The sequence below is a fragment of the Antrostomus carolinensis genome, unplaced genomic scaffold, assembly GCF_000700745.2.
Source record: "Antrostomus carolinensis isolate BGI_N321 unplaced genomic scaffold, ASM70074v2 scaffold21031, whole genome shotgun sequence".
Taxonomy (NCBI): domain Eukaryota; kingdom Metazoa; phylum Chordata; class Aves; order Caprimulgiformes; family Caprimulgidae; genus Antrostomus; species Antrostomus carolinensis.
The window spans coordinates 13,429-29,212 of NW_010292257.1; the positions used below are offsets into that span (position 1 = coordinate 13,429).

At 43.7% G+C, this 15,784-nt stretch overlaps 1 protein-coding gene across 1 annotated transcript in view; it reads right to left on the minus strand.

Annotated features, from left to right (window-relative positions):
• The window catches only part of PLD4 (phospholipase D family member 4), a 14,729-nt gene extending 1,254 nt beyond the window's left edge, over positions 1–13,475 (minus strand). Inside the window, exons 1-10 of the mRNA XM_010176896.1 lie at positions 13,438–13,475; positions 10,387–10,476; positions 8,230–8,432; positions 7,370–7,553; positions 5,558–5,678; positions 5,064–5,191; positions 4,695–4,895; positions 4,157–4,296; positions 1,441–1,606; positions 290–386 (exon numbers count right to left, since the gene is read on the minus strand). Coding sequence (XP_010175198.1) covers positions 290–386; positions 1,441–1,606; positions 4,157–4,296; positions 4,695–4,895; positions 5,064–5,191; positions 5,558–5,678; positions 7,370–7,553; positions 8,230–8,432; positions 10,387–10,476; positions 13,438–13,440 — 1,333 coding nt within the window. The 5' untranslated portion in view covers positions 13,441–13,475. The remainder of the gene's footprint in view (positions 1–289; positions 387–1,440; positions 1,607–4,156; positions 4,297–4,694; positions 4,896–5,063; positions 5,192–5,557; positions 5,679–7,369; positions 7,554–8,229; positions 8,433–10,386; positions 10,477–13,437) is intronic.
• Between the last annotated feature and the right edge of the window lie 2,309 nt (positions 13,476–15,784).

Sequence of the window (15,784 nt, forward strand, 5' to 3'; positions counted from 1 at the left end):
TGCTGTGCTTGTCACAGGCTGTGCACTCAGACTTGTCATGCTCTGTTCTTAATGGTTCACAGTCATATTAAATTATCTCTTACTGAACTTAACCTACACTGTTGCCTCCCCTTCCTATCTCTACTTCTTTACCCAGGGCAGACATTCTGATAAAGCCATATACTTTGATATGTTTATCTGCTTTACATGGCAAAATGAGGTCTTTTTTGATACTGCAGTCCGTCCTATCTCAGTCTCAGTTCTACAGATCTGAAGATACTGTAAGTGTTTGGAATAATGGAATACTTACCAATGTAGGCTACTTTATCAGTGACCATATATTTGTTGTGATTCACTCTCCCATGAGGAATATTTGTGTGATTCAGAACTGGAACAATGAAGAGTTTCTGGAGGGAGAGAAATTAAAAACATAAATAGAAATAGAAGAGTGAGGAACAGACTGAATAATTGGACAATGCAGATTTTCTATGTTTTCAAAGAATAGAATAGTACAGAAAGAACAGAAGACAATATTCCGCACACTGTTATTGAACGTACCATAAAAGAGATTTTACTCTTATCCAAGAAAACTAACAAATAGTACTTCCACTATACATAAAATTGGATAAGCAATTGAGATCAGCTAAGGATAATGTTTGCTTCACAATGTTCCATTAGTGGCACAGCTATTATCATTACAGGGCAGACAATTAAATGCAGTTTTAGGCAGCTGTTTAATAGATCTGCATTTACCACTGATTGCTGCTCTTATTTTGTGTTAGAATGGGCTGATCACAGACACAAGGGGTGCTGCACACAACAATAATGCAGAAGTTTCTGTGTTAACTCTTACTAAAATCTGCATTTCAGTTCTTTTTATTATTATTATTATTATTATTATTATTATTGGTAAAAACCATTCCTCCTTGCTTACGTTACTTCTCTCTGCCCTGGTAACATTATACTGGGAGCTTCCACACCATCCCCTCCCCCCTTGATGCATTCCAGCCTCGTGCCTATGGCCTGCGTGTAATATTTAGTGTTCAAAAATGGGTCCATTTGTATAGGCAGCCAGCAGAGCTCTCAATCATAAAAAAGTGATAGTAATTAGACCCATCTAAGATACCGCATACAGGAAAAGGTCTACGAGAAGAGCACTAAGTTGTCACAAAACTGTTACTGTCATGGTGCTCAGCAAAAGCAACTGCCTGGATAATGTCACAACTGCAGCAGCTAGACACATCCCTTGGTATCACTAGTAGCCTGCAATAGCTGCTTCCTCAAAGCTTATCTCTTGGGTCTTATTTTCCCAAGACCCTGAATCAGTCACTGCAACAAGGGAAACAATCTGCTTCTCTAAAACCTTGTACTTGCACACACAACTGTCAGCTTAGACTCAAAAATCAGTGTGGGGCCCATATCCCCAAGCTGTCTTTCCAAAAATCAGGTTTCGTATCATACCACGTCAACACTGATGTGGACATGTGGGTTGTTGAGAGCACGCAGGGACCTCAGATAGTAGAGCATGGCTGGGTCAGAGTGGGTCCAGCAGCTGACCAGAAGCCGGATTTGCACTCTGTAGTTGAAAGCTGCACGTCTCAGAGTGTTGTCAATGGCTGGCCAGTATCTAGAGAAAAGTGGGTGGGTGGAAAGAGGAGTGGTTTGAAACAGTTCAGTAGAAAGCTGTGACAATAAACTGAGAACACAAGTGATGTTGTGCACAGATGGGATCTCTGATGTCTAGCAAGAGGAACACTTGTGCCTTCACTGGAGGTACAAATAAGATTTCTGCCTTCTACCCAGAGAGTTCTGTTCCCAGTGTGTTTTGAGACCTCCAGTCTCTGCCAAACTGGGTTGAAACTGACCAAAAAGTTTTAAAAAGTGTAGGGCAGGTACACACATACACACAGAGCATGGTGCCATCATGCTCATTTCCTTAGGAAAACAAAAAATAACAATAGCAACTCCAGTGTAAAGCCAGACCATACAGCATGAAGTAAAAAGGACAGTACAGAGCCCAGAGGAAAGCCTAAGAGCCATTTTGCAGAATATGCCCATTTCAGGATCCCAGATGACTGTGCCATCAGCCAGCATGGACAGGCTCTATCCCTCCCCATCCCTCCTTGCCCTCTTTAGTACACCATGTGTCCCCAAGGTCACAAACACAGCTGTGCTCCTGTAAACATGGGGCTGCCAGTTTTCCTGACACTTGTGTTGTCAGGAGCTCAGGGGAAAATTTTCAACATCCTTCACCCAACTATACAACATTAAGAGCTGGACAACATACATCCCAGGACTAGTAACTCCAAGCACCCATGCAGCGTTTTCATTCCATAGGTCCTAATAAGTGCCGCATGGAGGAAGACAAGCATCTTTAGTACAGACTGGAGGACTGATACAGAGAGAGGTCCAGGACTCGCTCACAGTCCCATGAGCAATGATGAATGAATTTGCCTAACCTACTCCTTTTGGTCTTACGTACAAAAGCCTCAGTTCTCTAATCCTCCCTCGCACATCGTCCTATTGCGTTCAACGGACCAGCCATGTGCTTTCAGTCTCAGGCTGACTTGTACATGCTGAAAATCTCAGAAAAACATGCTATTTAGAAATGCTATTTTTGAACATTTCCCATTTTTTAAATATATCTATTTCTAGTTGATTAACACTCAGGCATTAAGACAGCAGCTTTGTTCCCTCTGCCTCAGCTGCTGGAGGAACCTAACCTGAACTAATCAGCCTCAATTCATTGCACTACAGCTGGTTGCTGTGGAGATAGCCCGAGGCCCCACACTGCTTTCCCTAGGCCTTTCAAACTCTTGTTTGCATCTGATCAGGCCCTAGATGTCACAAATGGTGGATTAAGGCTTCAGATGAAGAATGAGGAATATTAACACACTCATTCCTGAGGGAGAAAAGAGACTTTCTCTGAATGTATTCTTAGCTAAAAGCATGAGATGAGAAACCCAGAGATTTAACCATACAACATAGAAACCAAAAATCCTCTAAGCTGTTTGATTTATAAAAAATATCCTCCAAGTGGGAGCTAGTCTTTGAGGTTTTGTTTCAAGGACAGTGGAATTATCTGTGTCTATCTACTATCCTACACACTTCCTGCTAACACACACATGTACCCAGCTGAACAGAGGCTTTGCACGTCATACCAGAGGACATGATGCGTGGTGTAACTGACTAAATGGCAACCTAGAGCTCACCCTATTCTTTACAAGCCATGTTGTACGTAACTATTTTTCTTGAACTTCTTTCTCAATCAGATTATTTAGTTGATTGGAAAACTCAGAAATGTTATAAGCAGATAATACTCAGAGCACTTTGTTGCATGTAAACATCCTAATTCAAGCATATCTAAGAGGATTTGGGGTCTTAGTGTTGCCCCATGACTGACTAAGTTTCTGCATTACTCAGATTTGAGTTGGTGTGCAAAGTCTGCATAATTCTGCTGTGACCTTGGGCAACCCACTGGGACCATGGCAGTGGTCTACCACACACAAGTTGATCATTCCAGATCACCACTATCATCTTCTCTTCAAGAGCTACTGCTCCATGCACTCAACAAGTTTGAGGAACTTGGATGTCCTTAGATGAAATTATAAAAAAAAAGGAAAATAAAAGCCCAGAAGTTTATTTTAGAGGCTGTTTCATTTATCATTGCAGAGGTCAGCAAGGACAGGTAAGAATCACCCTCTAAACCATGGGTCAAGTATGTCAAACAGGCAGCAAAGGCAGAAGTCAGGAGTCTTCAGAAATGAAGAACAGAAAGAGAAACAGGAGCAGAAGAGGCGAGCAAAACAGTATTTTCTCTGAAAAGTCTGATGTCAGATATATTTCTGCTGTCCCTATTCCTCTCTCTATTCATAAAGCTGCTCTGTTGTACTTTGCAGGGAGTGCGCCTGGCTGTCCCTAGTCTGGCACTTCACAATTTTCTTGCTGTGTGAAGAGCACAGGAGGCTGCTCTAAAATACCAGCAAAATATATGGGCAGCATTGGAGACCATCCTTCCTGTAGCATCAGTGTTTGCACAGTCCACGAGGCAGTCATCAATGCAGAGCAAAGCCTCAGTTCTCTCCACTCTGAATATTTTCATTGCAGAAGGGGAGAATAGTATATTTTTTCCTTTAAATAGTGTAGTCAACTAATTTGCTTAGGATTAAAATTTTACCTTTCTGGATGAACGAAACGGCTGGTAGGGAAATACTCCATAACAGAAACATAGACAAATTTCTCTGCCTCATTGATAATACTGATTATAGCAAAGAGGTCGTGGGTGCGACCTTCTGGACAAAATGCTGGAGGAGAAGCCTGTAAAGAAGAAAATACAGAGGTCTGTGCTTTTATCCTTTTTTTCTGTCAGACTGTGATTCACTTATATTTGGATCTGTTCAGTTTTCATTACAATAGCACAAAGCACTTGAGGTGGACTGCTATTGCTCTTCACGCCTTCCATGTCCTGATGGGTCAGGTACTTACTGATATATTGAGCTCACAGATGATTAAATGAGACCTGCACCCCATCCTTGCCATGCTACCCGACAGCCCAAGCTGGATAGACCCTTATTCCTTGAGTAGTTCCAGAGAAACCCGTTGAATGAATTATTATCCAACTGGAACACAAGTAACTGAGGACTGCTGAAGGAACTTTTCTAGCTAATGCTTAAACATAGTTTACAGTGTATCTTGTTATTTTAAAACATACTTACAGAAAAATAAGCTTTTGTCAAGACTCCATTAAATTCTACTTCCAGAGGCCGATACTTGTTAATATGGGTAGAATAATTAAGAGGCCAAGGGAATGGGGTGGTAGCATTAGTATATCCAAGATCCCAGTAAGTACGAAACGTTTTCCAGAGGTCTTTGGCCAAGCAGCTGCAGTTGTATATCACAGCACCAAACTCTTTCACCTGCAAGGAGAGAAAGCTATGTCACAGCCCCAGAAAGAGCCACTTCCAGGGGTTTCTTTGCCGTTTCTTCCACTTGGTCAACATTTTACAACATTACGATTTTTCTCTCTTATGTGCTCAGAAATGAATTTGGTCCTAGATTTTTTACTATGTAGCAGCAGAGCTTACCTGAGATAAAGATCTCCAGTCCATATTTGCACTACCAATATATACGTGTTTCATGTCTACAATCCAGAATTTGCTATGCAACACTCCTCCTGCCAAATGTCCAAAATCAATCTTTTTTACATGAGCCCCTGAAGAAAGATGGAGAGGGGAAGAAGAGTTTAGATACAGCATGGTGATAGTAATCTATACTGCTCCCCTGACAGCCAGAACATATCTGGATGTCTAATACCTGCAACTGGTAATAACAACCAAACTTCACAAGCAATCATTCTTGGGAATATAATAACTTGTAAAAATATACAATATGTGAACTTTCAAAATAATCCATAAGGACATGACAACGTATACAGAAGTCACGAACTGGCGAATACATAGCACTTGTCCTGTGACCCCATGTAAGCACCATGCCAGAACAGGCCTTGGAGACCAGTTTCTCTCAGATGTCTTTTTGCATTAATGAAGTTTTGAGGACATCACTGCAGTGAGATAATTACCTTTTTCCTCTAAAATCTCAAGGTCAGTTGAATTTGTAGCCAAAGTTGGCATACTTGCTGCAACATACACAGAGACATTCTCTGCCAGTAATCTCTCAAACCTCTTCAGAATATCTTCACCCTGCATGGTACATTGTTTGTTATTTTTGTAGTCTTTATAGAACATTAAGATATATGCAAATATAGTGTTACTAATGGATGCTTCCTTTAAAGAACCCTAACACAAGGAAGGTCAGAAGTGTCACCTATTTCAGGAGTGTTTCAACTACAGAAAAAAGGAGACAAAGATTCTGATCCAATGTATGACTCAGTTTAGTTTCTAGCCTTTGATGCTGCTAGGTGTAAGGTTTAAAAGTACAACCATAAATATCCCAGACTTCAAACATGAATGCCCCAATGAAAATCAACTGTTGGATACTGATGCTCGACAGATATAGTGCGTCATTTCTCTCTGAGGATAAAAGTAATAGAGAGCACCCTACACTGAGCTGTCCCTTTAGTATAAGTGGGGCTCAGCCTTACATCTGTCACTTTTACTTCTCATGTGAAGGAAATGAGTCAGCTTACAACACCAGACCCACCTGGGGAGGAAGACAAGGAGAGCAGTCCCAGAGAGCCCATGAGGATAATGAGGATGATGTGCCAGGATGGAGGCAGAAGTTCAGCCCACGGTAATAAACAGGCCAGCATCTGGTCTACCAGCAAACAGCACAATTCCTGACACGTGACTAAACTCCATACCAGCCTGAAATAGGGTGGCCTTGTCCCTTCTGCTTTTCAGAACAGTCCCCAGCCTATACCGTCCCCTAGACCCTGCTCAGGATTGCCTGGGAGGTTGCCAGCAGCCACAGACCAAAAGAGCAGCAAAGGGCAATTAAACATGATGGATGGTCACAAGGTGAACCTGTGCTGTGGCCTCTGTCATTTACTCATGGTGGTGGAGCCAGAGAGGCCCCATGGTAAGCCTGGCTGCACAAGGTGCCCAGGAGGACAGCTCTGCAAAGGAGAGTAAATGTCCTCAGCTGCTGTCTGAAGGCATGGTTGAGGGACACCTGCAAAATGGGCAGATGCAGATGCCGTGTCTGTACACGTGAGAGAAGCAGCCTCTGACGCAGTCAAACATAGAATCATAGAATGGTTTTGGTTGGAAGGGACCTTAAAGATCATCCAGTTCCAACCCCCCTGCCATCAGCAGGGACACCTTCCACTAGACCAGGTTGCTCAAAGCCTCATCCAGCCTGGCCTTAAACACTTCCAGGGAGGGGGCATCCACAACTTCCTTGGGCAACCTGTTCCAGTGTCTGACCACCCTCACAATCAAGAACTTCTTCCTAATATTTAATCTAAACCTACCCTCCTCCAGTTTAAAGCCATTTCCCCTTGTTCTGTCATTAACTGCCCTTACGAGAAGTCCTTCCCCAGGAAGGAGCCATCCAGCAGACTCTGCTTCCTGACTCCCTCAGGTAGCCAGTGGGAACTGACATGTTCACTTGTGTATCTGGGATCCTGTAGGCTCTTCAGCCATGCCACTGGCTGTCCCTACCACAGGTTGACTGTCTGCAGAGTAAACCAGCGTGGTTTTGGGACTGACCTCTGGGTCACTCTTAAAACAGACAAAGCCCAGATGGAGTCTAAGTTGACTGGAGGAGGAAAGTTGGTGTGCTGCTTCAGACCAGCATGGAAAACTTTTCTGGGTTTGCAGGAAGAGTCAAGCAAAGTCACTGGGAGACAGGTCACACAATCAACCTGCCATCTGTCACGTGTACGTGAGATGTACAACCATAGATGTGCTCGTTGCTGATTTTATCTTACCTGCTTTGAGGATGAATCATTGACATTGATATCTTTCCCGGTAAGAGACCAATAGTAAGAAGCCACATGAATTTTTTCCCGGGCTGTATCAAGTAGTCTCATCCAGGCGTGGTACAGGGGTTTGGCTGCTGTGCTATTTATCTCAAAAGCTAAGTCGTAAGGAACATTTTCCACAAGTTCGAAGCTGCAATGGCAATTGTATATCGTGAAGCAAGCAACTGTGACCCAAACAGGAAAACAAGCACCTGTTTTGGTGGACAGTTGGTCATTTTGGACATCAACCTCAAAGCTGAACAAGCTGAGCTAGACAAACAAGCTGCAAGTACTCTGTATCCCCAGCTTTTCTAGCCAAGCATATATCATACATTGTCCTCCCAAATCCAGCAGAATGGCTTCTCAGTAGCTGTTCTGAGGTTTTGAATTTTACCATCCTAAAGATGAGGAGAAAAGTAACCCCTTGGGGCTGAATGTCACTTTAGTACCCTCTCCACCCTCTGCCAGGACAAACACCCACTGTCCCCTCCAGCCTCTGCAAGAGGGTGAGCTCAGAGAAGGCTGCTTTGCCCACTGATCACTCTGCCACCTCCCACCACTGCCACAAAGGGAGGATGGCTGGAGGTGGTGGAGCAGATACAGAGCTGTGCCAAACATACAAGCACAGGACCAGTAGTGGAGCTGCAGTACTGCCCCTCATAACAGGAAACTGCTGATGACCCAATGCCTCACTTCTCCCAAATTAGTGCTACTTTATCACTTATTATACAACAGGACGAGAATAAAAGCCATGCTGATATTGTCAGCATTGGAATTATTTCTTCATCTGGTTATTACTTCTCCATGTGCCATTAGGCAGGGGTTACCTGCAGGAATCATTGGACTTATTGGTGTCCACCTCAATTATTGTGGTTCCTGGGAGATCTCCGTAAAGTTCTTCCTCCTCCATCTCTTTGTAAATGCTGACAACTGCTTCTTCTTGCTTGGGATCAGCTATGCTGTCCACTCTCATGAAGTAAACAGCCATCAGGACAAGACCAAGTATCAAAATTGCCCCCAGGATTTGAAACTAGAACAGAATCCAAATAGAAGATTTAAGTGATCACCAAGTCACCAGTGCAGCAGCTAATGGATGTCTTTGTACCTGCTTTGGCAGAGGGGTTGGACTAGATGATCTCCAGAGGTCCCTTCCAACCCCCACCATCCTGTGATTCTGTCTGCCTGTTTCAGATGAGTAAATCACAGTCATTGAATAGTAGTTCTGATTTCAGCTGCTGGCAGACAGTATTCTTAGACACACCACTGAAAGCGAGGACCACAAGCTACATAGGGGTTCGTTTATGTGAGGACCATGATTTTAATTTTGTTTGAATTTTTTCTGTGCCAACATATCAAAAAACTGTTTTTTTCCCAAAACTTATGATTAGCTTGACATTGATTAGTTTTATTTTAGCACAAGACAAATGGATGTTCAACCAAATTTCTACCAAAATCAAAACGAGGAAATCCATAACACAAGATTAGCTGTGGGATCAAGCCCAGCACAACCATACAGAGGAAGTTCACAAGGGAGAAAAAACAAGCCTGAAAATTACAGAAGCAGAAGGACATTTTGTGGTTTCTGAACATGTTCTGGTTTTGTCTCCTAATTTAAACCTCACTTAAGTGAAACTACACAAATCTCATTTATCATGGCAAGTGAATAATATTTCCTTGTCATTCTACTGTGGTGAATTAGCTTCATTTCCCATTTTTTGTATTTCCCCCCCCCTTTTTTTTTTCCTGAATGTAGATGAAAAATAATAATAGTCTGGTCTCCTGGTATATCCAGATCTGGAGTCCAGCCACTCACATGCTGTAACATACAGCACCAGCTCTATATGTTGCCCTAGGTTAAGGAGGAATAGACAGCCACCAGTGCAGATCCATTTCCCTCCAACAATTATCATGTCTGGCTCCCACCAGCAATTCTTGGGAGCTGGGACCATCCACCAACCTGTGGCAGGCAATATGTGCTTCGGAGTTCAGCTTTTGAACCTCCAGGCAGTAGAACTGAGTCTGGGAGTGGTTGTGAGGCTTTAGCTATAAATGTGGGCTCCCAAGAGTTTACATATAAAAATTGCACAGAAACCAGTTGTCTCTGAAAGTATCTATTTCTGTTTCTGTGTGGATAAGTTACTTACTTTTCTTTGTTTTTCTGCTTTTCTCGAGATCTACAGTGCTGCCATCAATTTCAGGCAGCGATTTGCATAAGAAAAACACTTTTAAACTGACTATCCAGTTAAATTTTTGCCCTCTGGCTTGTTCTCCTTCTCACTGATGGCCAAAAAAATAACACCAATTTTTAACAGTTCTGCAATTCATCCCATGAACATCTTGGCAAGACTTAAATATTGCAGAGGTTTGAGAAGACATTTCTAAGGCAAGAGATCTATTTTGAACTCACATCTTGGCTGTCACCATGCTGTACACTGTGATGTCCAAGTGCTCCAGTCATAGAATCATAGAATGGTTTGGGGTGGAAGGGACCTTAAAGATCATCTAGTTCCAACCCCCCTGCCATCAGCAGGGACACCTTCCACTAGACCAGGTTGCTCAAAGCCTCATCCAGCCTGGCCTTAAACACTTCCAGGGAGGAGCAGCCACAACTTCTCTGGGTTCCAGTGTCTGACCACCCTCACAGTGAAGAATTTCTTCCCAATATAATAAGATTCAGCACACTGAATAAACAAATAAATTCTGTGCTAGTGGTGGAAGTGAGGTTGTTGTATGAGCAGGGTTTACTGTCCTGAGCCAGGGCTGCAGGATCAGGCTCCACATTACTCCCGCATGGCAAGGTTTGATCAGTCTACCAGATAAATCAATGAGGGTTTTGTCACTCGTTTATTTACAAATAGGATCAAAGCCTACATGGATTTCTAAAATGGGCAATAAAATCATTCTTCTTAATCTGTTATTTCGTTTCAGAATTGTCAGTGTAATCTCAGCTCTTGTAAGCAAATGTAGTGTATCCCAATAATTACCATTTTGACGTCTTTTTGATTGTTCACGCTTAATTTCATGTTGGAGGACTCATTAAACATCAGGGATGGTTTTAATGCTTTTTTCACAATCTGAAAAACAGAAATGTACGCAAGGGGAAAAATAAAGCTTTATTTGTATAAAGCCAGATACAGCCTAAAAAAAGCAAGTTACTGGTATTGCTTTACGTGGTGCTCTAAAATTTAAGTACGGATCTGTGCAACATCCTCACTGGATTATGGGTCTTGAGTGACATGAACAGACTCCAAAGTGAGAAAGACAGGACCCTGCAGTTTTTCCCTGGTGCTGTCTACACACAAAAATCATGGCAGTAATTAATGTGTAAACAACTGCCTCTTCAAGTTATCCTCCAACACCCACTTCTGTCCTGTTGCAAGCTAACACATTTGCCAACAAGCAGTAATTAAGCGCAGACGCTGTGGGTGATAATGTACAGCATCAATGTCATCCTGTGTGCGACTCTATTAGGCTCCTGCTCTCTTCCTTTGTGTGTGAGCAGTCTTCAATGCTAGTGTCTCTTCCAGGAAGGACTCTGTTAAGAGGACAGTGACCAGGTCAAAATATAAACTACTCTTCTCCCTTGTTGCAATCATGACCTTAGAATATAAGTTAACTTCTTTTCCTCCTCAGACAGTAGTGCTCCAATATTGTGTTATCATCAGCAGAGGCAACCACAAGAGCAAATACCAAAATATGTCCAAACTCGCAGCAGATGGTGGGGCAGGGGTAGTTGGCCACTTGCCTATTTTGCCTTCTCAAAAGGTCAAACCAAAAACTTCACACATGCTCAATGGGTCATGAATCATCCCTGCACTAGCAGAGGTGACTTTACCCCCTAGGAGTCAGCTGTCATTTTTCATGCTCAGAAGCAAGAAGGACATCCTGGGGTATGGTAGATTTCAAAAAGTGCTGCCAGATGATATCACCACCTGTCCAGTCCCCAAACTACCACTTCCTACCCCTACTGGACATTTGTAGCCTGGAGGACAGACACACTGTAATGGTATCAGATATGCAGTTGCTCTGTGGGTGACCACACTCAAACAAGTTGTAGGTAGGAAGGATCCTGCCAGGCTTGTCCCATTCATCTTGCCATATGTTCACAGCCATTATTGCTTGAACTGGGTGGGCTCATGGTGTCAGCTCTCCTACACTATAAGGCTGCACAGCCACACACATCCATGCTGCGTCCAACTCCTGCCCACCCCACCTTTCTGTACAGATGCTGTGACTGCATGGAACAGGCAGGAGTTGGACACAGCACGGACATAGCCCTAAAGGCTTCTTGTGGGATCCAACTCACAAGAACTAGTGGGGCTGAACCAAAGAGCTGGAGGATGTCTTGGGAGACCAGGGAGGTGGGTCTGAAACAGTGACATGGGGAATGCAGAGAGGGATGTGAAGAGGGGACCCAAGGTAAAAGTGCAGACAAGGGAGAATGAGAAAGCTGGGGAGGGAAGAAAAGGTATGAATAGACATACTTAAAAGCATACTAGAGCTTCAGAGCTGAAAGCTCAGTTTCCATTTCAGGGTCTGCTTGTTGTTGTTATCAGCTGGACTCAATAGAGCTGTCCCTACTTTCCAAGACAGTTTTAGTCACACTTCTCACTGGCACTTCCTCTTGCTGCCCCCAGATCCAGATGCAAGCTTTTACACAAGAAATAGTTATAAATACTGGCAAGTAAACACCCATTCTCCCAGCCCTGGAGAAACTGAGCTGCTGCCAGCAGTGACAGACAGTTGGCCATTGCCTGGTGAATGTCAGGTCCCCATGCCCCTGAAAGCCCAGTTCATGTTTTAAACACAGCACAAAGACACAATGTCTTACCCCAAAGAGCTTACAGCCCAAGCAGAGAGGGGGGATGTAACACACCACACAGAGAAAGCTGTGTGACAGCAACACACATCATTCCCCCACCTTGAGAGAAAGTGGTCAAATGCCCGCCCAGAAAACTTAGCGGGAAGAAGAGAGCAAGAGAGAAGAGGCGAAGGAGTTCGGTATGAAACTGAGGCAAGGAGATTTTAAAGGTGGAGAAGACAGGAAATTGAAAAACAGGAGCAGCCCTTCAACTGAGGCCAGGAGAGCCCAGTGAGGCTGCAGGTCACACTCCACAGCTCACTGCTTTGGCAGCAGCTGTCCCAACCAGCTGGGCTACCCAGTAACAGCCCCTGGCTGCCCCGGGGGTTCCCATCACAGAACCAGAGCCTGAGAGGTGTTGTCTTGTCCCTCTGGCCCCCAAAGCTAAAGTGCTCCCCACGATACATTCCATGACCCAGGCAATGTCTTGATAAGGAGCTGCAGTTGTAGGTGCACTTAGAGCTGTGAAATGGCTTAAGAAGGAGAGAGCTCATCAGAAACAACTTGTTTCAGTTCTCTTTTTCAGCAACAGTTACAAAATGGCTTCAAAAAAGCAGTATTTCTTTTAAAATATGAAAGTGAACCGATCTCATGTGCCATGATAAAGTCATCTACCATTTGGTTCAAAGTCCTTCTTGATGTCTTTGACCAGTGATGGGTTAGATTCCCAGATGCTACACAGAGTCATGAGAACTGCACTAAAATATGCAGTTTAATTTTCAAGAAAGAAAACATCACAGACTCAACCAGAATTCTTAAGAATAATATTGTAGCTGGTCAGTAATTAACTATGGTTCCCTTGAAGCTTTCAGGGCTTTACTAGCTGCCAACTTCAATGACTAAAGTTCATCCAAAAGCAATAAATAAAAGTGCTACACAGCATTGCTTCACAGACTGGAACACAAGCTAATACCACAATCTGCTGAGTACACACAGGAGACTGTTGTTTATAATATTAATGCTGCTTTCCCCCTGCCCTCACAATAACTTCTGGTACTTTTCTCCATCAGCATCAAACCATTTCAGATTTTGGATTTCAAACACAAGGATGAGATTTTTCACTATATAAAAACCTCCCCTGAAACTGAAACTGTTCATCCTCAGATGAACAAAGTGCATTCATCTCTCCATTACCATGCCCCAGCACTCCCAAGATGATGGCAAATGTACTTACCATCCTGGAAGACCTCCTCCTGTGTGGATATTCTATTGTAGTCTGATGTTACTTCCAACTCTGCTTAGAAGAGACAGCGCACATGCTTTTTGCTAGTAGACTTGTTTGGGGTTCTTCTGGTTTTTTCCTCCTCCTGCTGCAGATTACTTCCTCTTAAACACCGAGTTTCACAATATGCACTGACAGAGTCTCAAGTTACCATCTAGTTGTTGCAACCCACTTCGTAGACTCCAGGTCCTGATCTCCACCTGTTTGGTGTAACTGACCACAGTGTCTGACCTGCCTCAAACTCTGCTGAATGGTGAAGTCCCCACAGAGCCTTGATCAGCACTAGAAGATGCTGGTTAAAAGGACTCATCAGTTTTGGTGCAGTTTGTGTCCCAGACACGGCAATATTCTCACTGCTTCATTCTTAACCCACCAGAAACTTCGTTTTAAAGACAAACAAACCCTCCAAAACCACCTATCTACTCAGTTCCTCTTGTAAGCACTTTCCTGCCCAGTCATCCTGGGACAAACATAATGGAGAAAACTAGCTCCTTCAAAATAACACAGCTTTTGTCTTAAAAAAATGGTATTTGGAATTTGTAGGGATGTTGAGGCAGAAGGCTCCAAGCAATGTTGAGTTTGAGGCATTTTCTAAGAAACTGAACCTCAGTTGACACAACTCAACAGGGCAATGCTGCTGTTATTCTGCAGGCAGTCCCTTGATCCTATGGAACCAAAGGATGCAGCTCCTTAGTTTAGTACCTGAGGACGGCTACTGTATGAGGGAAACAATGGAGAGACAACTGAGGACTAACAAGGATCACAAGGCTTTATCCTACTTTGTATTAAGCTGCTGAAGATGAAAAAGCTAAGAAGACCCAGAGGATAGATCAGGTGCAGCATAAAGAGGCCGTTCTCTGAGAAGCTGAAGGTGTCATGAATCACCTGCTTCCCCTGGGACCAAAACACAAGCAGTAACTCAAAGAAGGCCAAAAGTGAGAGAAAAGAAGATGGTGGAACAGATATGATGCCTGTCTGACCATCCTGCTCTCTCCTGAGTTTACTGCTGTGCTCACACCACTTGTCACTGGGACCATCCCAAATCTCTATTGAAACAGGGCTTAAAAACAAGGCAAAGGCTACCACTATCCCTTCAGACTTGGGTTACCAGAAAGCTAAATGCAGGATCCTGCTTGAGCAAGGCTTCGTCTGCAGTCAGGAGAGGCAACTCCAGCAAGTCACCATGCTAAAGGTCCAAATCACCTCTGGGAAGTGTCCCTGTCCCTCCACTGACTTCAGAGGCTGAGCATCCAAACTAAACCTTTCAGCTAAGTGCCTTGTGAGTTGAAATCTGTGTGTGTCGTACACATCAGCAAGCCCAGCAACGAGCCGCCTTGCCCTGTTTATGAGCAGGACCGACATCCTGGCACAAGCTACGCTGATGTAAATCACAAAAGCTCCCACTTTTGGGAGTGAGTTCAGGATCATACCACACAAGCAGCAGCACATTTGTATGAAGTTCAGGACTTAACATTTGTATCTCCAATGTCACCAGTTTAGTTCAAACTGGGAAAAGCTGGGTTATATCAAGGGGAAGAGCAGCTTCCAGAGAAAGGACCTGTACTTCTCCTCCTCCTCAGCAGCTCTCTAACCACTTATAGCCCTGAGATTAATCTCATCGTCTTCCTCCTTTCCAGCTTGCAAAAGCCTGGTTTCCTTCTGCTTATCTGATCTCACGTACCAGCCCAACATCAATTACACGTCACTGATCTTACCAGCAGCGTTGCAGCTTTGAGGGTTTAAGGGTGGAGGTGGGTTTGTGGGGAGAATATAATTCATTTGACCAACTCATGCAGTTGGAAGGAGGAAAGAAAAAAAAGACTGGCAAGTTTCAGGGCAAGCAAGTAATCTTTTTTATTCCTCCTCTTCCCTGCCTCTCAGACAAGGCTCCTTCTACCAGTTGCTCTGGATGACTCGCCACCATCCCACACACAGAGTAAATACATCTCTCCCAGTACAGTTGGATGCTACTCTGTGGTTAATGTAATCGCTGCAAAAAGCATGCTGGGAGTCCAGTTTGTTAGAAGGGTGCATTAAAAGACACAGTGAAAGATCTTTTAATGCCTCCGTGGGAGGTTTGCTAAAAAGAAACTGTCAGTTTAGCACGTTCTCATCTCCGAGAGTTAATAATAGATAAGAACGTTGCTACCACTGCAGAGATCACTACAAAACTGCACTTTCTGTTTCACGAGGACTAGGCAGTTGGGCTCTGAACACCAACAGTCGACAGAAGGATGGGAGGCAGGAACAGCCAGGGTCCATACATTCGAAAAGAAAAATGCTCAATTATATATATATA